The sequence below is a fragment of the Eschrichtius robustus genome, chromosome 13 (assembly GCF_028021215.1).
Source record: "Eschrichtius robustus isolate mEscRob2 chromosome 13, mEscRob2.pri, whole genome shotgun sequence".
Taxonomy (NCBI): domain Eukaryota; kingdom Metazoa; phylum Chordata; class Mammalia; order Artiodactyla; family Eschrichtiidae; genus Eschrichtius; species Eschrichtius robustus.
Genome location: NC_090836.1, coordinates 47,016,555 through 47,043,140, shown reverse-complemented (window position 1 = coordinate 47,043,140; position 26,586 = coordinate 47,016,555). Strand labels below are relative to the sequence as shown.

The window sequence follows — 26,586 nt, the reverse complement described above, 5'->3', positions numbered from 1 at the left end:
CAACTGATTTTCAACAAAGGTGTCAAGACAATTCAATGAGGAAAGAATTTTTCCACAAATAGTGCTGGAATAATTGGATATCCACATGCAAAAAAGAAAAACTTAGACCCTTACCTCATACCATACAAAAAAATTAATTCAAAATGGATCACAGAATTAAATGAAAAAGCTTAAAACTATAGTCTTCTAGAAGAAAACAGGAGAAAATCTTCATGACTCTGGGCTAGCAGAATTCTTAGAGACAACACCAAAAGCATGAGGCATAAAAGGAAAATATGATAAATTGCACTTCAAAAAAATTTAAAACTTTTGACTTTTAAGAGATACCATTAATGAAATGAAAAAACAAGCCACTGGCTGGAAGAAAATATTGCAAATCACATACCTGATAAAAGACTTGTATCTAGAATATACAAAGAACTCTTATAACTCAATAATAAGACAATAACCCAATTTAAAAATGTGCAAAAGACTTGAATAGACACTTCACCAAAGACACCCAAATGACTACTAAGCACATAAAAATCTGTTCAGAATCACTGGGTTTTAGGGAAATGCAAATTAAAACCACAATGAGATACTACTATATGCCCATTAGAATGGCTATAATAAAAAAGGCAGACAATAGTAAGTGTTGATGAGGATGTAGAGAAACCAAAACTCTCATACATTGCTGGTGGGAATGTAAAATGGTAAGCCACTTTGGAAAACTGGCAGTTTCTTAAAAAGTTAATCACATCTTTACCACATAGCTTTATAAAGTTTTGATATCCTGTAGAGAAGTCCAGACGCTTCTTCACTCTTTTACAAAATTATCTTGGCTTCTGTTTTGTCTTCTACTATCAGTAAAATTCTAGGATTCATGAAAATTCTGTGCAAAACCCTGTTGAGATTTTAATTGGAATTGTGTTAAGTTTATAAGTTACTTTGGGGAGAGCCTCCATATTTTTGATTGTTTCCCTCCATTTAACACAGTATATTAGTTGTCTATTGCTGCATAAAATATTATTGTAAACTTAGTAGTATATAACAACACATATTTATTATCTCACAGTTTCTATGGGTCAGTTGTCTGGGCATGGCTTAGCTAGGCTACAGTCAGTGTTGGCCAGGGCTGAGTTCTCATCTGAGGCTCAAGTTGGGAAGGATCCACTTCTGTCACATGATTTTTGGCAGCATTCAGTTCCTTGCAGGCTGCTGGATGCGGGCCTCAATTTCTTGCTGCGTGTTGGCTAGGGCCTGCCTTCAGTTCCTTATCATGTGGCCTTCTCCTTAGGACAGCTCACAAAATGGCAGCTTGCTTCTTGAATGCCAACAAGGGAGAGTAACCTTTGCCAGATTTTATTTCTTAAAAGCAAATCACAGTTCCCATTCATACTCAAGAGGAAGGGTTTACACAAGGCATGAATATCAGGAGGCGGGGATCATGGGAGCCAGCTTAGAATTTGCAATATATGGTATACCTTTCCATTAACTAATTTCTCCCTAAAATTCTTATGCATCCTATAATAGGTTTATTCATGTGCACTTCTCAGTTTGTAATGCCATAAAAAATAGGTATAATTATTACTTCAATATAGGAATGCTATTGTATTCTGGATACTGATCTTTTATCTAGCAACCTTGTTTAACTCTCTTATTAGCCCCAACAATTTACCTGTCACTTGGATTTTCCTCATAAATATCACTTGTGAATAATACAATTTTGTATCTTTTCTTGTAACCTTTATACCTTTTATTTATTTTTCTTGTCTTACTGGACAATAATAAGACCTCCAATAAAATATTTAACAGAAGTTGTGATACCAGGCCTGTTACCTGATAAACCCTTTGTCAGGTTTATCAGGATATTCCTTTCCTTGTCTAGTTTGCTAAGAACTTTGAAGACGAATAGGTATTTAATTTTATCAAATACTTCCTCTGCAATAACCAGGAGGATCAAATAGATTTTCTCTCTTAATCTGTTGATTTGGTAATTATGCACATTTTCTAATGTTAAACCATTCTAGCAACCTTGAGATAAAAACTCCTTGATCATAAAATGTATGTTTTATGATTTTTGCACCTATGTCTTTATAATTATCTTTCCTAAATTGTCCTTGTCTGGTTTTGGTTTTAAAGTATACAGTAATTTAACAAAACAAGTTGTAAAGTTTTTCTTCTTTTTCTATTTCATGGAACAAAGTGCATAAGATTGGGATTATCTGTCCATTGAAAGTTTCACAGCACTCCCACATAAAACTATCTGGGGCTTCCCTGGTGGCGCAGTGGTTGAGAGTCTGCCTGCCAATGCAGGGGACACGGGTTCGGGCCCTGGTCTGGGGGGATCCCACGTGCCTCGGAGCAGCTGGGCCCGTGAGCCACAACTGCTGAGCCTGCGCGTCTGGAGCCTGTGCTCCGCAACAGGAGAGGCCGCGGTGGTGAGAGGCCCGCGCACCGCGATGAGGAGTGACCCCCGCTTGCCGCAACTGGAGAAAGCCCTCGCACAGAAACTAAGACCCAACACAGCCATAAGTAAATAAATAAAAATTTATTAAAAAAAAAACTATCTGTATTTTTTTTCTGCGTAAATGTTTAAACTACAAACTTCTCATCTCAAACAGGCTCTTAGATATTTCCCAACACTCCTACAAGATTCTAGTTAGTGCCTTCTCTTAGTTCTACAAAAGCTATTCTAAATATTTACCATTCTCAAGCTTTCTACCTCACTTTTTCTCCCTATAATCTTAGCATATAATATTCACCTGCTATCTTCAACCTTTTCATCTCTACTGGCTTTCCTCCTCAGCATACTGAGATGATGATTTTCTTAAAAAGACAAAACAAAAACAAACAGGCAAAACAAACAAAATTCCCTTCCCTGAACTATAGGTTCTTCTCTAGCTATTCTTGTTCTTTTAATTTTCCCCATAGTCAAGAGAAATCTGGACTTCCCTGGTGGCACAGTGGTTAAGAATCCACCTGCCAATGCAGGGGACACGGGTTCGAGCCCTGGTCCGGGAAGATCCCACATGCTGCGGAGCAACTAAGCCCGTGCACCACAACTACTGAGCCTGCACTCTAGAGCCCACAAGCCACAACTACTGAGCCTGTGTGCCACAACTACTAAAGCCCATGCGCCCGTGCTCCACAACAAGAGAAGCCACTGCAATGAGAGGCCCGCGCACTGCAGTGAAGAGTAGCCCCCGCTTGCCACAACTAGAGAAAGCCCGCACACAGCAACAAAGACCCAATGCAGCAAAAATAAAAAATTATAAAATGAATAAATAAATCTTTAAAAAAAAAAAAGAGTAATCTACATTTGCTAAGTGTCCTCATCTCTCATTTGTTTTTTTCCCCATTCATTTTCCTCTATATTTTAAGTTATGTTAGATTTGGGAAATCATCGATGGGTTCCATAAAAACACAACATAACCAGATTTGCATTTCTGAAAGATCACTTGTGGCTATGCTGTTAAGAATAGAAGTGAGTGAAATTAATGGGAGGGAGAACTAAATTAAGAAGCTTAACTAGAAGAGTAAGAATGGAGAGAAGTAGATGGATCTGAGACCTATTATAGGGTCTGAAGGATGAGGAAATCAAAGATTACACATGATTCCAGCTGAATAATGGATTTTGATATTCATTGAATAGAAAATACAGATGAAGAAATCTGACTATGTAAAGATAAAAAATTCCTACATGGCAAAACTGCAAAAGGAAAACCAAAAGTCAAATGATAAACTGGGAGGAGGAGGAATGTATGCAACTCATTTCAAAAAAGGTTAATATCCAACAAAAACATGGGAAAATACATGAATAATTCATAAAAACGGAAACACAAATGGTTCTTAAACACATAAAAAGATGCTCAACCTCATTGGTAATTTTTAAAAAGTAAAATAAAAACAACACTGAAAAATAAAAAAAAACACTGATACCATTTTATACCTATTGGAAAAACAAACATTAAAAAATAAAGTGATAATGAACTGAGGTAAGGGTGGAAAAGCAAGTACTCTTCTGATTGCTGGTGAGACTGGAAAATGGTATGAACAATATGGAAGGCAATATGGCAACATCTATCAAAATTACAAATGTATATACCTTTTTTTTTTAATTAATTAATTAATTTATTTATTTATTTATGGCTGCGTTGGGTCTTCGTTGTTGCATGCGGGCTCTTTGACTCAGCAATTCTACTTCTAGGATTTAACTTAGTTATATTTGCAAACTTGCAAAATAAAAGGATATATAATCTTATTCACTGCAGCACTGTATTAGCTAAGGTAACCATAAAATATATTGTTTTGTTTTGTCCAAATCAGGACACTTTTATAAGAGAAAGGGGACACTATTAATATTTAAGCTGGACATATATACACTACCAAATGTAAAATAGATAGCTAGTGGGAAGCAGCAGCATAACACAGGGAGATCAGCTCGGTGCTTTGTGACCACCTAGAGGGGTGGGATAGGAAGGGTGGGAGGGAGACGCAAGAGGGAGGAGATATGGGGATATATGTATATGTATAGCTGATTCACTATGTTACAAAGCAGAAACTAACACACCATTGTAAAGCAATTATACTCCAATAAAGAAAAAAAAAAAATTTAAGCTGGGACAATTGGCATAGCTGAGACTGTCCCAAACAAACCAGGAAATGAAGTCATTCTAATAATAAAAAAAGATGGAAAACAATATAAATATTCACCAATAGGGGACTTTTAAAATAATAATGATACATCCAGACAATGGAATACTAAATAGCCATAAAAGGAAGCACATTATACACTGATTTGGAAGGTTCTCCAAGACGTATAGTAAAAAAAAAAAAAAATTTAAGGAAAAATATAAAACAGTGCTTATATTATGTTACCATTTGTGTAAAACAGGAAAAAATATAATTGCTTAGACATGAATAAAATATATCTGGAAGGATATATAGAAAACCGATAACAACGTTTGCCACTGGAAAGGGAAAGTGGGTAGCTAGGAAACAGAAACAGGAGGGTGACTTCACCATATGCCCATTTGTACCTTTTGAATTTTGAACCAGATGAATAACTAAAATTTTAAAAGAAAATAGTCCTATTAACGAGTTGGCTAATTGATAAGTTTTATGACCTATATTTTTTCCCTGTTTGGGCTTATATGCTGAATAATAAAAATTCTGTTGAAACTATCACAACATTGTTAGTCGGCTATACTCCAATATAAAATTAAAAGTTAAAAAAAAAAATTTTTAGAAAGGAAAAAAAATTCTGTTAAACCTTGTAATCCTATAGAGTTCCTTAAATAGTTTTTAAATCATTTTAACTCTGTTATAAATACAGGAATGAGAATTATGCAAATCAAAACTAAGATAATATTTCATAAAAATTTGAAATCAAGTACCAGTATTGCCAGTAATTATCACAGAAAATTTATATGTACTTATTACTTTTTTCCATTTCTGCATTTAATAATTCTCACAAAATGGCAATTATATTATATTAGTAACCATTTCATATATCATAAATTTATTTGGCACCTCTGTACTTTTTATTGTAATTTTTCACCTAATTGAACTGGACTGGAATAATAAATGCAAATCAGTAAGTAAATACTTAGCTCTGAAAATCTCTTACCTAAGTAGTAGTTACTACATAAATTACCTGATAATCTAAAATGGTTTTACCTAAAAATTTCCCAAAGATCAGAGAGCTAAAACAACAGCTTTTAGCAAATTGACAGGTAAAAGTGGATGATGTAAAACATTTCAAATTACATAACATCTTGAGAAATTATGGCTTATGGAGTGTTCAACTAGATAAGTGTAGTTAAAAATTAATTTTACCTAGTCTTTTAGAGAATGTTTTTGGTCACTATATGGCAATATAAGATTCTGAAAACATCTTTCATATTCTTTAGGTTAAAAAAAAGTTTAAGAAAGGTATGAAAATGCTACCAATCACTTAAGTATTTTTCTTTTTGCTGTTCAAATTCTTTCAAATTAGCTTTAGTCTACAAAGAGCTTTTTAAAATCTTTTTTAGAGACTTTAGCAAAATCAACATTCTCTTAGCATCTTATAATAATATGGACTTGCTATAATCTATTCTTATGGACATCAGAGAAGCCAAATAACAGGAGACATTATTTGGCAAAATAAAGAAAACATGTATTAGGCATCATAAATCTCACCAGTGTGATGATAATATTGTGACTTGTTTTTGACATGCTCATGTTTATATTTTTCAGTCCTATAAAATTTGTGTGTAACTGCTAAACCAAAGAGGAATTAGGAAAGCATACTGGAATAGATCACAGATACATGTGAACTTAGAGGAAATTTCATTTACTCCATGAAGGTCTAACATCAAGTTAAAATATGTGCACCAGCACCATAGTGCTCTAGTCAGAATCTAAACCCTATTCAAGGGGAATTCTCGGCGGTCCGGTGGTTAGGACTCAGCGCTTTCACTGCCGGAGCCCAGGTTCGATCCCTGGCCGGAGAACTAAGATCCCACATGCCGCACAGTGCAGCCAAATTTAAAAAAATTTTTTTAATTAAAAAAAAATTTTTTTAATTAAAAGAAAATCCTATTCCAATACACGTGCTTAACTAATGATGTCTTAGGAGTTTTTAAACATATTAATCTATTTCCTGACCTTGATGAATTATTATTTAAACTTTCAACTCCAATGAATCCCTTAAAGCCTATGAGCCCAAAGCAACACAATGGCAGCATCAGCTTAGTTTCACCATAATAAATAATAACTGAGCATAAAGAAGTGGTAAGTGTAACAACTTTTTCAAAAAACTTGGTGATGGAAGGAATACAGATAAGAGTAAAAATATATCAATTATATCTCAAATTTTAAAAAAAGAAAAAAAAGCAATATTGATGGAAAATCTGAATTGCATAGAGCTACTTAACTGAAATATATTTTAATTTAATCACACACAAAAAGAGGCAAAATATAGTGGCTGTTTCTTAAGATGGCAGAGTCCTGAGCATATTTAAATGCTGAATGATGGAGTCATCAGAAGAAGTTGAAAAATAGAGCAAAGTAAGTAGAGAGATTAACCTGAGAGTGGAGGAAGGATTCCTCTTAAATAGTATCTGAAGAGATAGATGTTGGTTATGAGTGTAATGGTAGGAAATTGAGGGCTTCTTTATGAAGCAATGGGATGGTAAGTTTAAATGAAAGAGGAGCTTTAAAAGAAGGTTTACCATGGAGTTGCCTGTAGGCTGTGGCTGAATATTCTTATCATAGTATTCAAAACTTTTCATAATGCAGTCCCCAGTATATCCTCAGCTTCACTGGTCCACACATTCTCACTCCCAACCAAACTCACTCCAACCAAACTCATCTAGAGTCCCTCAACTGTTCCTCTCATGATGTCTGTTCTTGCAGAGCCCTCTGTCTGGAACACCTTTCTCCTTATGTCCCTGAAAACATCTCTCAACCTTTAAGAGTTGGCTCCACACAAGGGGTTCCCCAGAGGGAGGCCCACTTCAGCATCACTGCCTTAACCATGGCCTATCCCCCTCTCTGTTTTCCCTGGAGGCAGATGTCACAAAGCATTTGTAAGTTGCTTCAGGTGCAAGAACACCGCCCACTCAGGACTTACCCCCATTATCCTTTCCAGACTGGCCACACACTAGGCCAGTCTGAGGAGCTAGCCGGGACCAGGTGGTGGAGCAGCAGCTTGGCGTTCTGACCACCTAGCATCCTTCTCTAGCATTGTGATGCCACCTCCCCTCCTTGTCCCAAGGTTGTGAGGCTTTGTCTTTCCCTTTGGTGTCACATTGAGTAGAACAGGGTCCCCAAAGCCCATGTGATCATTTCCCAGGCGTCATTCCCTGGTGCCTGTGGGATCCTGCTTCATGCAGGTAGGGGAAGAGTGCTCCAGGGCTGGCCAGGAACGACACCTCCTGAAGGAAAATGGGAGCTTCTGATTCTAAGGCCCTGGCCTAGGCCTCTATCCTAATATTGCAGGAGGGGCCTCTCTCCCAAGCCCCATCCTAAGGGTTAGCCCTTGGGCCAAATCTGCCATGGGGTCCAGCTATGCTTTTCTGACTAAATAAGCAATAAGAGGCTCTAAGCTGATCCAGTTCCAAGGACCCTTTCTGCCCTGCTTTGGGTCTCCTTGCCTCCAGGTGAAGGAAGAGCTAGTGCCACCCTCTTTCCTATCAGGCTTGTCCAAGTGTTCCAAGGGACTCGTGACTAGAGCCCAGGATGGCTTGGTGGGAGTGTCCCCGCTGCTGCTGCATGAAGCCCGGCTCCATAGGCCTCGTTCTCGCCAGAACCCTGCCCTGCCCCCATGCAGTTCCTCACCGGAAATGCCACACCCCCGCTCACCCTCTCCTCCCTTCCCTGGAGAGGCAGCTCAGCCAAATAAGTCTAAGCAGGGTCCATCGGTGTGGACCAGGGCCAGCCTGGAGTCATTATGCACCTTCTGGTCTCCAGTTTCACAGTGTGTTAGGGGCAAGACTTGCTCCTTAGAGGAATCAGGCCAGACTCAGTTTTGGAGGAGGGCAAGATTGAGAGGGAGCCAGTTCACCCCAGGATCTGTTCCGGGGTTTCCTACCAGCCCTTCCTGTTTGAGGCTGGTCTTCGGGAAGCAATAGGCCACCAGGCCTGGTCGACCCCAGTTCACGCCATGCCAGGAATCTGCCCACCTGCCAGGTTCAGTTCTTTAAGGTGCCTCTTCAGGGACACAGTGTGTCTCTCTGATTGGGCTTCTAAATCAAAAGCCTGATGTTCGTGTCCCTCTCATAGGGGGAGCTTTGGACACAGGACCAATTTGGAAAGGGTCAGAGTTTCCACTCTGCACATTGTAGAGGGGACACTCTGTAGGTCCATGGGTCCCTTACTGTAGCGAGGTTGAGTAAATTTGCCTTCAGTTAACCTGGGACCTTCTGTTTAATTCCCTCCTGCCTCCCAAAGAGTTTGACCATTTTATAAATTCACCTCTGTTAACAGTGGCCCAGAAACTTCTCTGTGCTAAAAGCATGGGAAGTCTAAAGGCAGTCATTCCCTGGGAAATGGATTCCGTTCTATTTTGCTACCCCTACTCTGTTCATGAGGCCTCATTCAGTAAGGCAACCCCCCCCCCGTAAGGCTGTCCTCTATCCCATGTCCCAGACAGGTGAAACGTCTGCGGAAATAAGCCTGTTTTCCCCTTCAGGTCTTCAGTCGGTTACTTGCCACTACTGTCCCTCAGTCGCCTTTTTGGTAAAATGGGGTTTTAGTTTTGTCCTTTTATTTTAATACTGGTAAATACTTGCACTCAAGCAGGGGAGGGAAGGCAGGGGTCTGGCCGCCTTCCCCATTCCTTTACTGCTGTGGGGCTTGCCCCTGGAGCAGACCTTCCTCTTTGCGCCCCGTGAGCTTCTTTGCTTGTAGTATCTCAGATTTTACATGTTCCATGTCGTGCCACATAACCCTCTTCAAGATACCGTTTGGAGGGTGGGGGAGATCTGCTTCCCACTGTGACTGGGCTGTGGGGTTCTGACTACCTTGCTTACAGGTTCATGGTTTGATAAACTTGTTGTATTCAAAAACGTGAGGGGCTTCCCTGGTGGCGCAGCGGTTAAGAATCCGCCTGCCAATGCAGGGGCACGAGTTCGAGCCCTGGCCTGGGGAAGATCCCACATGCCGCGGAGCAACTAAGCCCGTGCGCCACAACTACTGAGCTTGCGCTCGAGAGCTCGTGGGCCACAACTACTGAGCCCGCGTGCCACAACTACTGAAGCCCGCGCGCCTAGAGCCCGTGCTCCGCAACAAGAGAAGCCACTGCAGTGAGAAGCCCGCACACAGCAACAAAGACCCAAGGCAGACAAAAATAAAAATAAATAATAAATAAAAATTAAAAATAAAAAAAGCACTTGAAATGTAGGACGCCATTAAGTGTCTGTTTATATTTTTGGAATATCTGTACTACTTACAATTAACGAATAAAAGTGGGTTTAGGGCTTCCCTGGTGGCGCAGTGGTTAAGAATCCTCCTGCCAATGCAGGGGACACGGGTTCGAGCCCTGGTGCGGGAAGATACCACATGCCGCAGAGCAACTAAGCCTGTGCACCACAACAACTGAGCCTGCGCTCTAGAGCCTGCGAGCCACAACTACTGAAGCCTGCGTGCCTAGAGCCCGTGCTCCACAACAAGAGAAGCCACCGCATGAGAAGCCCGCGCACCACAACGAAGAGTAGACCCCGCTCACCGCAGCTAGAGAAAGCCCGCGTGCAGCAACGAAGACCCAATGCAGCCAAAAATAAATTAATTAATTAAAAAAAAAAGGGGGGGTTAAAAAACCCATCCATGAATGGGAAAAAGAAAAAGAAAGAGTTGGCTCCAATCCCCCAACCTCCCTTTGATGTCCCTCCCCCTTTATCTTAGCTACCCTTTACCCCGAGCCTAGTTAGATGTCCCTTCTTTCTACTTCCTTTTCCATATCTCTTCACCTCAGCATTTTTTCATTAGGAATTTTAAACACTGGCTTTCTCATTTCTTCCAATAATCAGAAACTGGTTTTTTGTTTTTAATTTCTGGATTTCCTAGCACTGGGCCTGGCACACTATAGGCCAATGAACAAATACTCATTGAATGAATTGAAGATGATTATGTCAGAGCTCCCAGTACTTATATTTTACCCAGTAAAAGACAAGATTATCTTTTACAAATGGAGAAACTAAGGCAGGAAGGAATGTGCACCAATAGTAACTTTTGCAGAACAAACGCTAATGAAAAAAATAACTTAGGTGAAATAATCTTTCACTCTAATTAAGATTCTAACTACAGTCTAAAGAGTAGAACAAATGATAGTCTGTAAATCATAACAAATATACATCCTCCAAACATAAGCATCAAGTTTCCAATTTTGTACCACAGAGGATATAGCTTTTCTGATTAAAAAATTCAAAATCCTTCCCCATACACCACAAAACTCTAGCACAACAAGGGACTGGCCTAAAAACCTACTATTAGAGATACCTGAAAGCTTAGGAAAAGCTTCGGGTCTAGCTGGCCATGTCACAGCTGGCTAGTACTTTTGCAAAGATTTAACTGGATAGGACCTTCTCAAATCAGAAATAAAAAAAGAACTTGACATTGCCAAACTCTAACCACCTGGGATGACAAACTTGATCTTAAATATCTTATACTTCACACAATGCTGTGGGCCTCCCAAGTCACCGGTTCACCCTCCATCCTCATGCAAAAGTAGCAATGTTATAGTGGAAGAAGAATCAGTCCAAAGGTCAAAGTGCTAGATCTCTATGCAAAGAACCTCCCCTTCTACAGGCAGACTTTCTTCACTGCCCAACCCGTTCCTACTATCAGAGAGAACTGGGAAGAAAAAGAGTGAGGAACTTGTTACTGATTATAATTAAAGCTAATTCAAAAAAGCAGGGGTAGGAAATAAAAGGAAGCAAACACCTTCTGGGTAATGTTTAGAAATTCCCTAACACGTTATCTTTCTCGTGACAGCTCAAAAAACTTCAGAGATATAACATTCCTATGAAACAAGGATAAGATTAGCCTACTACATTTGGAAAAATTAATGCTGGTTCGCATTTATACTAAGTATTAAGACCCAGAACTTTCTTAAAGAAGTAATGGGCAGCCAGGGTAAGCTGGAGTCCCCGAATTAGAGTCCTACCTATAGGAGAATGGATAGGGCAGATAAGGAATAACTACAGAAGGGAAAAACAAACAAACAAAAACAAAAGGAAGGTCACTCTACCTGGTTTCAAACTAATAAACCCTCTGACCTTAACCAAGCCAAAGGAGAACTGCCTTTCCACAGAACACACCAGAGTATCGTTTTGATATTTCTTTTCCCACAGTTACCCTTGATGCTCATTTTAACCCAAAAACAAAAAGAAAAGCAAGTGACATTTTGTGATACAGCCAGCCTCTAGCCAATTCTCAGTACCGTATTATACTGCTTCGACGTAAATGCTTCCTTTAGGAACAACTGGAATAATTCAGTGGTTAATTTTGGGATGAGCTGCATGATGGAGAGAGCCTTGTAGTCAGAGACTTGGGTCTGATTCCTGACTCTGGTACTTATTAGATGGGTTATCTTATTCAAAAAAGTCTTGGGACTTCCCTGGTCGTCCACTGGTTAAGAATCCATCTTGCAGTGCAGAGGATGCTGGTTGGATCCCTGGTGGCGAAACTAAGATCCCACATGCCAGGGGACAACTGAGCCCCTGCGCCACAACTAGAGAGAAGCCCGCGCACTGCAACAAAAGATCCCACATGCTGCAACCAAGACCTGATGCATCCAATAAATAAATAAAAAGTCTTAACTTCTGAGTCTTAGTTTCCTCATCTTCAAAATGGGACTAGTAATAACTATTCTTTAGGTCTCTGGTAAGAGGGAGAGACAGACTATACAAAGTGGTTGACAAACTACAATAGCTATTATTTCCATGAGCTCCTACTAAATACAGATGCTGTGAAGATATAGGTGAATGCTCTCCTAGTTGCAAATGATAAAATTCCCGAATATGCTTAGTTTTCAAAATTCTTTTTGTACATCTTTTCTGCCTGCGAGGAATACAGAGGCAAGCAATTAAATTAGCTAAAATTTAGGGGGCACCTAACGGCTTATAAAATGTTTAAGGGCTCAAGAGTTAAGGACACCTAAGTCTTAACAGACACCAAATAACTGGCAGAGGTAAAACGAGAACCCAGGCACCCTAGCAGCCCAGGATGACCTTTCCCCCGCCTCATGATCTCACTGAAGTGCCCGGGCGCTGTTTCTGGTCGGGGTAATTTCCCGCCATATGACTCCTCACTCACCAACACCGCGTGCTGGAAACGAGGCATTCGTTGGGCCTCCACGCCGCGCCACGAGGCCGGGTGCTGAAGGCCGGTTTTGGCCTTCGAATATCGGAGGTCACTAAGAAGCCTCTTGAGCAGGGTTCACTCTTATCCGAGTGTAGAGAGGTACCGCTTTCCCCTCTCTCCGAGATTTCCATCGTTCTGACGCCACCGCGTCCTCCGCCTTCACAACTGCCCCACCTCAGCTTTCCCGCCCTCTGCGCTTGCACGCACGGCGGGCCGCAGCGGGCCGGAACGCGGAGGAATCCGCCAGATTTTGTGGGCGGCCCACCGCCTTGCTTTCATTGGGTAGCCTCGTTTTGTCTCCGCCCCCAAGTTTTTTACTTTCTCAATGATTGGACCTGGGCATTGTCCATCCCAACTCTCAGGAACCGCCCACTTCTCACCAGCCACTAGGCACCCTGCGCTCTGTGTTCCCTATCGCGTGCACTACACACAGATGCCTTGACTAGGCGGGGATTGGGTGCACCTGGCAGTGTACCGAGCCTTGTAGGGACCGGCGCCTCCTCCTGCTCCAACCCCACCCACCGGGCCTCTCCTCTCCACCCCGCAGGTCCCGCACTCCGTTGCTTAGCTCGCCCCACCTGGTCCGCGTTTCCTCCGCCCCTCCCTCCAACCACCGCTCAGAAGCCCTGGGAGCTCTGGCCGAGCGGGCGGCGCGCTGGGGGGATGTGCTCCATCAAGGCTCTGCAGAATGCGCTGAGCCGGGCCGGCAGTTACTGCCGGCGGGGAGGCTGGGGTCACCTGAGCCGGAGCCCCCTCCTTGGCGGGGGCGTCCGGCACCACCTCAGTGAGGCCGCGGTGCAGGGCAGGGAGACGCCACACAGCCACCAGCCGCAGCACCAGGATCAGTAAGGCTCGCGGGACAGGGGCAGAGGACAGGCACTCTCACTGTCGTTCCCACTAGCTTCCGAGTCCCCTTCCCCAAGGAGAGCATCGCATCTCCCTTCTCGCTTACTGGCCTGCGATGCCTTTTCCTTTAGATTTGGGGCTTTGGGCCCGCCGCGCTCTGGCGGTAACGTGCCGTCCGCCCGGCAGGGCGTTTGGGCAGGTCGGTCCTCGGGATGGTGCCTGTCCAAGGTGCGTACTTAATTGGGAACGCAGGTGGGTGCGGAGTGTTGCTTGGTGCGCGTGTCTGAGTGCAGGGCCGTGTGCGCACCGCCCATCCTAACCCTCCTTCTCTCCCCTGTCCTCGTGTGTATATTAGGGGATGCGTGGGTATGGAACAGACTGCCTCGAGTCCCAGTGTTCTTGGGTCTGTGTGTGGTCTATCTGTGTTTCGGCGTGTGTGATGCTCGTGTGTTACTGGTGCGCAGATACTTGCGTATGTGTTGGGTGTGTGCGTTATCAGGGCTCCCTAATCTGTAGAATAAGGGTGGTTCTCCGATTGGTTTTTGAAGGAGGAAAATCTTTATAATGGGGGGAAGAATCATAAGACGCAGATCTCCCAAACCAGAGCCAGTCAGAGCCGTTTTATGTGCTGCTCAGGCGGCTCCCTGATTTAAGGGGTTCTCTTCCCTTGGGTTCTAACTCTGCCCGAGAGGCTGCACCTCTCTCCCCCACCACCCTGGAACACTTGGTGGCTGAGCTTCTTCGAGATGCAGAGAAGCTGAGCAGGAAATTTTGTCCTCCCCAGAAGCCAACGTAGACACTATCCAAGTAGCCCCTGCTTTTTTATAGCAGGAACAGGAAATGGACCATTTCCCTTGTCATTGATATCTACTGATGACATTCAGAAAGACATGCACACCATAATTAAAGTAGCCAGACAGACTACTCTGTCCTCTACCTCACCACCATTGGAGTCCCTGTCCTGGACAGGTAACATCCAATAAGGTATTATCTATTTATTATTAATGAGAATTGTTATTATGCTGTACTTTTCCATCAGCCTCTTCTCAAGGAGACACAAAATGTTTAAACTTTAAAGAATAAACCCTCTCTCTCCTGGTCTACTCTCCATCCTGACTTTTCCCAAATAATCACCTTGGGAGAAATGGTGGTGGGTTAGAGAAAAGGCTTAACCTCCCTCACCCTCACACCTTCTGTGGGATGGGGAGCAAGAAGCATCCGTGGTTCCTCCACACACACCCTTTCTTACCCTGTGGTGTCAGGTGATGGAAGTGGTTTGCTTTGTTGTTGCTGTTGTTGTTTTAATTGGAGTATAGTTGATTTACAATTGGAAGTGTTTTTAGGAACCTTAATCCTCCTGCCTATTGCTGCCTGTGCTCCCAGGGACTTCTTGGTAAAGGCCTTGGACCAATGCTCCTTTGGGCAGAAGGAGTTGAGGGCATGGAGGGGGATGGGTTCTGGGAGTGTGACACCATGAGGGGAAGTGTTCTTGGTGGATAAGGAGGGCAGCAAAGAGAAAATGCCCTGTTATTTAGGTTACTGTTTTGTTTCTTTAATATTTAACTTTATTTCTAATTATTAAAGAAAAACCAGGTAAATAGAGTATCAAGAAGAAAATCAAGATCCCAATATTAGAGGGAACCATATATCCATATTTAATATATATCCATGATTTAAACCCATATATATACTCTATATGTATATATAAAATTGAACAAAAATAGGATCATAGTATTCCTATTCTTTGGTAGCCTATATTTCCCATTTATGAACAGCTGTTAATATGATTTAATGTGGGCATGGATGATGTCATTTTAATGGCTGCCATTTTGCCATTTTAAGATTCCATTGTATGAGGTATCACAGTTTATTTAACCAATCTTCAATTTGGTTACTACATATTCTTATGCACTTGTTCAATTATTTCTTAAATTCCTAGGAAATTTTGCTCCCCAGAGACATCTGTCACTGATATTTTGTATAACCTTCTAGAGATATTTTATGCATATATCAGCAAATATATGTTGATATTATTTCCGCTTTTTACAAATGGTATCATACTATACATAATATTCTGCACCTTACCCCACCCCCAACATTATATTGCAGATCAATCCATATCTTGGTCAAAGGGTATGCAATTTTTTTTTAAATGCTTGTGATACATTCAGCCGTGTGGCATTGTTTCCTGTCTTCCTTCATTTTCCAGGCAAGGAGACCTGGCCTCAAAATATTCCTACGTACTTTCCTTCTTGAGTTATTCCTCAGATAGCTTTTTCCTCCCTTCCTCTGCCACCACATGGATCCTTTCCTCCCTATAGGCACCAGCCTCATTATAACAACTGGATTTCTTCAGAAACAGAAGAACTGCCCCTCTCCTGGTATTCCTCCTGGCCCAAAACACACACATGCCTAGTCTATGCCAAGTTCCTTGAGGGGCTTTTTATTTTTTAATGCATTGTTTCAATAGATAATATATTCATAATCATATATCAATATATCATATCCATTAGGTAAAATGTACATATTTGTATGATTCAAAATTCAAAATATATAAAAAGATATATAAGTGGGAAATATCCCTCTTGCTTCTTTTGCCCAGCACCTGCTTCATCTCCCTAGAGGGACCTAAATCAGTCTTACCAGCTTCTTATATATCCTTCCAGAAATATTTTGTGCCTGAAAAAGCATACATATATATGTTCCCTTTTAAGCATAAATAGTACCATACTATAAATGCTGTTCTACAGCTTGCTTCTTTTAGTTAATATTATATCTTAAAGATCATTCCATATCAATACTTAAAGCACGCCCTCATTTCTTTTTTCTACATTGCATAATATTCCATCATATGAATATACCCTAATTTACCTAACCAGTTCCCTGTTGATGCACATTTAGGTTGTTTCCAGTGTTACTATTACTAACAATGCAATGAATGACTGTGAATATGTTACCTTGTAGGTATGTGAATACACTTATATGGTAAATACCTGGAAGTCAAATTGTTGGGTCTAAGGGTTTTGAAGGGTCTAATCTCAAATAGTTGTCATATTTGGAATGAGCTGATAAAATAATTCCTCTAAATCTGTTAACATATTAATAGAAGAAATCTTGACGATCAAAAATCTTTAGTACCTGTATTTTTAGGTGCTATAAGCCAGTGAGAGAGATACTTTAGGGAACAGGGAGATTCCTAGAAATGTAACTTGGTGATTCTTTATTGAAGATCCACAGTGTGCTAGGGACTTTGCTCAATTCTAGGAAGACAAAGATGTATAAAACACGAAGACATAACAGTGAAGCAAGGGAGATTGTCTTCTGTCAATAAGATGGTATGTTGTGTCATACCAGCAGCATAAGCAAAATCAAGAAGTTTGGGGAAGGCTTTACAGAGTTAGTAACATTTGATCTGGACCTTGAAGGATGAGCAGGACTGTGCAGGTGAAGGAGGAAAAGGTCTTTCCATGCAGAAGTTTCAGTGTAAACAACAAGGGCCAGGAAGCCTGACAGTGCCTAGGCCATTTGGGGAGCCACCTATTTATTACCTGGCATAACTGGAGTATGGGGGCATGGTGGAGAATAGGAAAGGAATGTTGGCAGGTTTTAAAGAGCCTTGAATGCCATACCAAGAAATAAGAACTTATTTTGTAGGCACTGGGGAGCTATCAAAGGTTTTTGAGTAGAGAAATGATATTTGAGTTTTAGAAAGATAACTGGCACATTGTGGAAGATGGGTTGCAAGTCAAGAGAGTGTAGTAGCAGATAGGTAACAGACAACAAGGAGCTACTGAGCATCTACTTTGTGAAAGATGGTTTTTCATGGAATGGCATTTAAATTAAACCTCACATCACCCATGTGAAGCAGATGTTAAACCCTCATTTTAGGGATGAGGAAACAGGTTCAGCTTTATTAAATAACCTGACTTACTATCCATATTAAGATCACAGCTATTAAAGGCAAACTCTGGTTCTTTCTACAACACCATGCTTGCACAGGGGAAGAGAAGAAAAGAGGGTGGATTTGAGAGACATTATGGAAGTAGATTCATCCAATGTTAGTTATGAACGTAAGGTATGGGAATTATCCAAATGATTCCACATTTCCGGCTTGGTCCCCGCCCTGGGTAAGTGGTAATGCTATTAATCCAAATGGGAATCACAAGAGGAGGAGCAGAGGGAGGGAGGCAAGATGATCTTAGGCTTGGACATGTTGAGTCTGCAGTGCCTATGGGACATCTAGAAATGGAAGTATTTAGAAGGCAACTAGAAGTAAATGTCTGAAGTTTAGGAACAAAAGAAAGTTAGAGAATAGGATTTAAGACTTCTCAGGACAGATGTGAAGGTTGGAATTATAGGGATAGATCAGATGGTTCAGGGAGAAGGTGTAGACTGAGGACACCTACCTGCTGATAAGCCCTTGTTCTAGGAGGAGAAGCAGGGAGGAGTTCTCAGGTTCCTGTCCTCCTCCCCTGTCTCTGCCCCCAAACAGTGATTCGTCAGAGAGTGGCATGCTGTCCCGTCTGGGTGATCTGCTCTTCTACACTATTGCTGAGGGACAGGAACGAATCCCTATCCACAAGTTCACTACTGTAAGTTCCTCTCTACCTGCTCAGAACACTGATCCCTTAGGATCTCTGGAAACTGGGGAAAGGAAGGTAGGACAAGTACAGGGCAGCTAATGGGTTGCTTCATGAGGATGAAGAATAGCTGATGATAGCAGATGCCTAGGCTGATGAGGCAATCCCATCAACTGCCCCAGGTGGGATGATTCAACCCTCTGACTCAGCCTATCTTTTTGGTTCGGGACTTTGACCCAAGGGGTTCAGAAACCAGCTGCCTTGATGAAAAAGGGCAGGAAACCCCTATTAGCCTTCAAAACTGTTATATTCCATCCTTTCTTGGTCTGCAAACCCATATCTTCCACCTGTTGTAGTAGTTGGGGTTCAGTTAATTTTTATCCATTGGGAAAAATGATTAGGATTGGATTATTGTCCTTGTAGCTGACCTTACCAGGCTTCTTTCCCCTGAAGGCACTGAAGGCCACTGGACTGCAGACGTCAGATCCCCGGCTCCGGGACTGCATGAGCCAGATGCGCCGCATGGTTCGAGAGACGAGCAGTGGTGGCCTCTTGGACCGAGATCTTTTCCGAAGGTGAGGGGCCCAGAAACAAGGGCACTGCTCTCAAAGCAGTTCTTTGGACACAGACTTTAACAGCAAGAAGGGATCCTGGGGATTGGATAATTCAACCCCTCAACTTTATTACTTATTACACAAGTAACACATATATATGCCTATACTTATTATAAAAGTTCAAGCAACAGAGAAATACATGTTCTCCTTTCCCTCTCTCCCCTATCCCTGTCCCTCTTCCCAGAAGTAAACGTTGTTAACAGACTAGTAGATATCTTTTAGATAATGTCCTAAGCATTTACATATATATATAGGAATGTATGTAAACATACTTGTATAATTTAAGATTTAAAATATAAAGATGACCTACCATACATATTATTCAGGTATTTATTTTTTCTCCTATCCCAAGACACTGTGTCTTGGAATATCTTTCCATATCATTACAACCCCTCATTTTAGAGGCATAGAAACTTAAGACCCAGAAAGATCAAGTGATATGCCAAAGGTTACACAGCTGTTGGTCCCAAACCCGATGACCACTCACACTTTCTTTGTTCCCAACTTCCATGGCTCCAGAGTGAGTCACAGCTGCATCTCTCCAGCCCCCTACCTAACCCAATCGTGTCTGGGATGCAGGTGTGTGAGCAGGAACATTGTGCTCCTGACCCAGGCATTCCGAAAGAAGTTCGTCATTCCTGATTTTGAGGAGTTCACGAGCCATGTGGACCGCATCTTTGAGGATGCCAAGGAGCTCACTGGAGGCAAAGTGAGGGCCAGGGGGCTGAGGGATGGGCAAGGGCTCTGGACCAGATATACCTTGCTTCTCAGAGATTTCCTGGGGCTGGGAATCCAGTGGATGAGTGATGAGAAGCAGAACCTCTAAAAATGGGGACAAGGGCTTTATGTATTTTACCTGTGATTTCTAGAGCAGGTGAGGGAATCTGAAGTTTTTATGGAGACAGCTGACATAAGGATTCAATAGAACTTTGAAAGAGACCTACAGGGTAATTAAGCCTAAGAACAGTAAAGGGAAGCTGACCCCAGAATTCTCTTTGTACCTTCCATGGGCTTTACTGCCGTCTCTATAGGAGTGGGGCTGCAGAAATATAAGGCCTTCTAGGACTTAAGGCTTGGGTGTCTCTAGGAACAACAGGCAGGAGGGAACCCTGTTGTCTTGCAGAAGACAGAATTTTAGCTTTTATCTAAAAGATTCTCCTGACCTGAACCTCAGCTCTGTTCCCCCTCTCCACATCCATGTCTTCATCCTGTCTGTTTTCTCTACCCACTCATACCCAGGTGGCGGCCTACATCCCTCAGCTGGCCAAGTCAAATCCAGATCTGTGGGGCGTCTCCCTGTGCACTGTGGATGGTCAGCGGTGAGATGCTGGGTGAGGAAGGGGAGGCAGGACACACGGGCAGAGCATAGTCCGACCCCTTTCATGGTACCTGCTTGCCTCCAGGCACTCCGTGGGACACACAAAGATCCCCTTCTGCCTGCAGTCCTGTGTGAAGCCCCTCACCTATGCCATCTCCATAAGCACCCTAGGCACTGACTACGTGCACAAGTTCGTGGGCAAGGAGCCCAGTGGCCTGCGCTACAACAAGCTCTCCCTCAATGAGGAAGGTGAGCACTCCCTGGGCTCAGACCAGACTCATAGATGCCCCCTTCTTACCCTACCTTCCTCCCAAGGGTGTGTGTTTCTCTGCCCTTCCTGATCAGCTCTGTCACTCCATCCTCCCCAGCAAAGAGATCTTTCCCATTTATCCTACAGAGTGGGCAGGCGGTAAAGGTTTTGCTCAGTGGCTGCTAAGACTCTGGGTGGTTTGTATTTCCCCAGGAATCCCCCATAACCCCATGGTCAATGCTGGTGCCATTGTTGTGAGCTCCCTGATCAAGGTCAGTGCCACCCTAGCCTTCTGGAAGGTACTGTTCTCTAAACCCCCTTGTTCCTATATCCCTCGTATCTGCCTGTCTCTCCAGGGAGATTGGTGGGGACTTGATTCCTTTGAGGGTGCCCAGGGGGCAGTGAAGACACAGCAGGGACTCACAAATTATGCTGAGGATGCTAGTAAAAGGAACTGTATCCCGGCTCCTACCCATGAGTCTGGAGCCCAGAGCTTCCTGGCTCTGAGGGAAGTGAGCAGGTCCTGACCCCAGCCTAGGACCAAGGACCAAATGCCACACACAGGGGGAGGACAGCTCTGTTAGGTACTGATTGGCCACTTCTGGGTGAGGGACACATGGAAAGAAGGGTGAATGGCCAGAACAGGGCAGCTATTCACGTCACCTGGAGCTGTGAGTTGGCCTTGAGCAAGGGTGTCTGGCCAGCCTGTCAGCTGTAGGTCTCCCAGGGCTTGAGCAAGAACCTGAGAGCAGTGTGGGCAGCAACAATCCAGAGCCAATCACAGCCCTTCCTGGGGAAGGTGGTGTTAGGAACCCTCCCCCCAGGGACTCAAGTGTCAGAGTCCCTGTGGTGTTGACACTATAGCTGACGAATACAGGAAGCAATTGGGGCGGGGGGGGGGTGGGGGGGGGGGTGGGATGGACCAGGCTCAGGCTCTCCCCTTGCTCCGGGATAGCTCTATCTACAGCCCTGTATCTGGGACCTGCCTCATCCCATTCCCATCTAAACAGGCCCTACTGCCTTGACTCTCAGCTAAAATCTTTAGCTTTATTTCAGTTATCAACATAATTGATATAATTGAGTATTATAATGTATGCAACACACACCGTCCTCCCATTCCCATCACTCACTCCAGTCTTGGAAATGGCCATGGGAGTCAGGGGTAGGATAGAGTAAGCCTCCAGCCTGGGGTGTAAGGAATGAGGATGGGGACCAGGAATAGGGGTGGGGCTTGGGAACAGGATTGGAATCAGGAAAATGAAAGTGGGAGTCAGGGATGAGGGTTGGCATTGAGAATGGAAATGAGAGTGAGACTCAGGGATGGGTGAGACTCATAGCTGGGGTGAGCTTATCTGTACTCATTACCTGATAATAAAATCTAAATGATTTGGTTTTTAAGATCACTAGGTATGCATGGATATAAAAAAGTCTCAGTTGTTAAAAAAAAAAAAAATTGTAAAATGCAACACACACCCAGTAGCAAAACCAATCTAACACTTTATCTCCACTACATCCTTCTGACCCTCCCTGTCATCCTCCTAGGCTTAGAATACTGATATCTCTTTGTGTCTCCTTGCAGATGGACTGTAACAAAGCAGAGAAGTTTGATTTTGTAAGTTCCCTCACTGCTCAGCCCCTGGCTGCTTTTCTCCATGGCATGTTGTCCATTCCAGCTGCCCCAGTGCCTGGCTCTAACCCCACTTTGATGGTGCACCAGCCCATACTAGAAGCCTTATTTCCAGAGGTGTAGGAATCTGCTGGCGTGAGGGAAGAAAGTCTCCTGAAGTCCCTGCTGGGATAAGGACTGAGGAGTGCAGAAGGGTTAGTCGGCCTATGTGTTTAGTAGGGGTCCTTACGCATGGGGTGCCTCCCATGCCCCTTTTTCTCTTCCAGGTCTTGCAGTATCTGAATAAAATGGCTGGGAATGAATACATGGGTTTCAGCAATGCCACGTAAGGCCCTGTTCACAGGATTGGCTGAATGTGTGTGGGGGGGTGTGTTTGAGTGTGTGCGTGTGTATACGTATGTGGGGGGCGGGGAATGGAGGAGGAGGATAGAGAGACTCTTAGGAAGAAGAAATCCCAGGGGAACCTTGGCCTTTCAGCTTCCTCTGAGCGCCTTCATCGACATTTGTTTGCTTTGTAAAAGGATTTGTTCCATTTCTATTTGGTACTTAATGAGAAAGACAGTGTGAGAGTTTGCACCTGGGCCCTTTCTTGCCAAGCCTCTCAAAGCCAAAAACCTCATTTTCCTAGACTAGATGACTAGACCATTTTGGGTTTGGTTTTGTTTTTCACACTTTACGATAAAGCTGGACCCAGTGCTTTCTCAGGTTCAGAAGTTTTCTCCAGTATTACTGTGAGAATTAATAAAGGGGCTGATTTAGTTTGACATGTGTGATCTAGTTCTGTCTCTCTCAGGGAAGGTATTTTTTCCCCCTTCTCCTCACACCCATCCCTCAAATGTCAAGTACTAAATTGGGTGTTTGCTTCAGATTCCAGTCAGAGAAGGAAACGGGGGATCGGAATTATGCCATCGGCTATTATCTAAAGGAAAAGAAGGTAACTGGGAGAGGCCGGTAGAAAGTCCCTGGGAATTCTGTGGCTGGTGGAAGGGCAATGGGGGCTGGGGACTTCGGCTGAGGTCCTGGCAGTGTGACAGGGACCGCTGATGGCCTGAGAGAAACGCTCTCCCCTCTTCTTCCTTGCAGTGCTTTCCTAAAGGGGTGGACATGATGGCTGCCCTGGATCTCTACTTCCAGGTAAGCAGATGCCGCCATTCAGCCCAGCGCCAAGGGAACGGGACACACTGCCTTCCTTGCTCTGACCCACAAGAGGGATGCTCTCCTCCAGTGGTTCTGGCATCCTTCAGAAACACCAGGGGAACTTACTGAAGGATCAGGATGTCAAGAACATTGCTCTACACCTCAGAGCACAGCATTCAGGTCCACACCGGACCCTCACCTCTGCCTCGTCTCCGCAGCTGTGCTCCGTGGAGGTGACCTGTGAATCAGGCAGTGTCATGGCAGCCACCCTGGCCAATGGCGGGATCTGCCCCATCACAGGCGAGAGCGTGCTGAGCGCTGAAGCAGTGCGCAACACCCTCAGCCTCATGCACTCCTGCGGCATGTATGACTTCTCGGGCCAGTTTGCTTTCCATGTGAGTGCTTCTGGCCCTGCCATCCATTTGCCGTGAGCCCAGAGCCAAGAAAAGGGGACACCGAGTCTCTGAAGGTGGAGAGGTGGACACTTGTTCCTGCCTCTCACTCACTAACTTCCCGCCGGGCAATTAGGCCAAGAATCCTTAGGGGAGTTTGTCAGACACAGTAAGCCCCTCAAACACATAAACACATGACAGTGCAACTTCAGAACCACTCCTCTGCCGCCCCTCACAGGCTGGTGATTCTCTTCCAGGTCTCATACAGGATGTCACTTCCAAAGAGAGGCTTTTCTGACTACCCTCTCTCCACTGGGCTCTCCCTCCCACATCATTCTCTATCACAGCACCCTCCTTTTTTTCTAACGTGTTATCTTAAGTTGTGATTATTTTTGTCTATTTGTTTGTTTACCTATTTATTGTCTATCTCCTACCACCAGAATGTAAGTTAACTGAGAGACCTTGTCCTAGTCCTAGCACATCATCAGGCACAGAGTAGATACTCAGTAAATATTTCCTTACTGAAGCCATAAATTTAAGAGGGGGCAGGGGAAGACAGGAGTAAGAAAAGCTAATTAACAAGCCAAAAGGTTGAGATGGGTGTGGCCCTGCCCATGAAGTCATTTGGGATAGACGAACTTGTTAACACAGGCTTGGGGCACCTCTTGCTCATCCGCAGTTCCAACTTTGTCCCCAAGGTGGGCCTGCCAGCCAAGTCAGCTGTGTCAGGAGCCATCCTCCTGGTGGTGCCCAATATCATGGGAATGATGTGTCTATCACCTCCCCTGGACAAGCTGGGCAACAGCTATAGGGGTGTCAGCTTCTGCCAAGTAAGTCACTTTGCATATAGTACTTAATATTTTTGAATGAGAAAATAAAGCAATTTTGAGCTCCTACTAAGTGCAGGGAGGAAGTAAACAGTCTTTTTGCCTTACAATTCTAGAAGTTGGTATCTCTCTTCAATTTCCACAACTATGACAATCTGAGGCACTGCGCTCGGAAATTAGACCCACGGCGTGAAGGGGGAGAAGTTCGGGTAAGGAAAACCCCAGGTGCCTTGTAAGACTATTTCAGAAGAGAACATTCCGTAACACTTCAGTAAAACCCTTGGCTAAGCATCCATGGGGGAGGGTGACAGGGTAGAGCTGGGCATGGGTGGGTTCAAAGTCACAGTTAATCTCAGGTGGGTATGATTTGTTTTCCAGAACAAGACTGTGGTGAACCTGTTATTTGCTGCCTATAGTGGAGATGTCTCAGCTCTTCGAAGGTACTTCTACTCTGACCAAATAAACACAATAAAATACTCCTGGTCAGAGATCTCATTAGCTGTCAACACAGCAATATAGTTAAGTGCTTCGGCCTTAGAGTCAGACTGAATGGTCAGAGACTACATTTAAATGAGTTTTTTTTTAAAAAGTACAGTGACTGCCATGTGATAAGAACTTAATTAATGGTAGCCACTGTTATGATTAACCTGGGTGTTAAAAGCAGAGTCCTAGGAGGCTGGTAAGGACCCTGCCTCAAATGGATTACCAACATCAACAAATATTTACTGGGCACCTACTACAGGTAGGCAGTGATGTTTCTGGGACCATCACACTCCCATCGCTCTGACGTGGGACTAACAGTCTCATGTGGATAGAGAACACAGACTGGACACGGTCTACAGATCTTGGCATAAGCACTGTTTTGCTTTTTCTGGAACTCATCCAGTCTGACCCCACTTCAGAAAGGATACCAGTGATTCTAGGCTGATCTGGGTAACTGCAGCTACTTTCCACTCCTCTTAGGTTTGCCTTGTCAGCCATGGACATGGAACAGAAAGACTATGACTCCCGCACAGCCCTGCATGTTGCTGCAGCTGAAGGTATCTGAAGGTTAAGAGAGGAAGCAGATCCTAAGACCTTTCTTTTCTACCAAGAGTACCCCCCATTGTATGTGCCCTCAAGGTTACAAGGGCAGCAACTAGTTTTGTCCAGATGCGCTTCAGTTTGCAGGCTCTTATTGGGTGCTGCAGGGAGCGAAAATGGGAAGAGGCCTTTCCCCCCTCCCCTTTTAGTTCAGACTCCAGCTGCCAAGGGTCTGTACTTAATGTTAACACCAAAAGGGTCAGGATCTATATACCCTCTCATTTTCCTTCTGCCCATATTCCTAGGACACACTGAAGTTGTTAAATTCCTGATTGAGGCTTGCAAAGTGAATCCTTTTGTCAAGGACAGGTGAGTAGGATTAAGCTGAAAGAAGTGGGGGGAAGGGAGGTGGGCAGCAGCTTCTCCACCACGGCCCTCCAGCCACCACAGTTATGTATATAACCAGGGCACTCTTGATGTCTTCTTTGCCTGATCATGGTCTTTGTTCCTCCTCTCAGGTGGGGCAACATCCCCCTGGATGATGCTGTGCAGTTCAACCACCTGGAGGTGGTTAAACTGCTCCAAGATTACCAGGACTCATACACACCATCTGAGACTCAGGCTGAAGCAGCAGCTGAGGCCCTGTCCAAAGAGAACTTAGAGAGCATGGTGTGAGCATGGGGCATGCACAGTCCCTGCACAAGAAAAAGCACGAGCTGGCCACACACTTAACATATAACCACCAAACATGCTACAGAGGGCCGCACTGCTTCAGTGAGGCGGGGGGGGGGGGGGAGGGGGGGGCAGTGCTTTCAGTGAGAGTCAAAATACCCCATTCCCTTGGCAGACAGAGTATAGAGAAGTGCCTTTGTGGACTCCTGCAGTAGAGCTATCCATGAAGATTGTGGGCTTAAGGGACAGCCTAATGGCTTAGCCCACTCCAAATCATCCCAGGTCTTCACGCAGGTCCCCTCTTCCTCTCTCTGAAGAAGCCATTATGAGAGAGAGATACTCTGGTAAGGGGCTCTAGCCACCACGCACATGTACATCTCCACAGAGAAAGAGAGGAGCTATGCACCGGGCTTTAGTAGTCTGGAGAGATCTGCCCCCCCCTGGCCAGGAAGTGCTGCTACTGCTAACA

At 43.9% G+C, this 26,586-nt stretch overlaps 1 protein-coding gene across 3 annotated transcripts; it reads left to right on the top strand.

The window, feature by feature from the left end:
* Positions 1-13,464: 13,464 nt before the first annotated feature.
* GLS2 (glutaminase 2) lies at positions 13,465-26,222 on the top strand. 3 transcript variants are annotated; one of them, XM_068559967.1, is made up of 18 exons: positions 13,465-13,676; positions 18,170-18,269; positions 18,711-18,832; positions 19,451-19,580; positions 20,111-20,190; positions 20,275-20,438; positions 20,653-20,711; positions 22,019-22,051; positions 22,333-22,391; positions 22,934-23,000; positions 23,150-23,200; positions 23,422-23,598; positions 24,294-24,425; positions 24,539-24,631; positions 24,801-24,862; positions 25,386-25,462; positions 25,751-25,814; positions 25,964-26,222. In XM_068559967.1, exons 1-18 carry the CDS (start codon positions 13,495-13,497, stop codon positions 26,118-26,120), a joined length of 1,809 nt encoding a protein of 602 aa, XP_068416068.1. In that variant the 5' UTR covers positions 13,465-13,494; the 3' UTR covers positions 26,121-26,222. The 3 variants fall into 3 exon arrangements, with proteins under 3 accessions (XP_068416068.1, XP_068416069.1, XP_068416070.1); XM_068559968.1 differs by having other exon boundaries at positions 13,661-13,905; XM_068559969.1 differs by lacking the exons at positions 13,465-13,676; positions 18,170-18,269; positions 18,711-18,832; ... (3 more) ...; positions 20,653-20,711; positions 22,019-22,051 and adding an exon at positions 22,067-22,260.
* Positions 26,223-26,586: the final 364 nt, after the last annotated feature.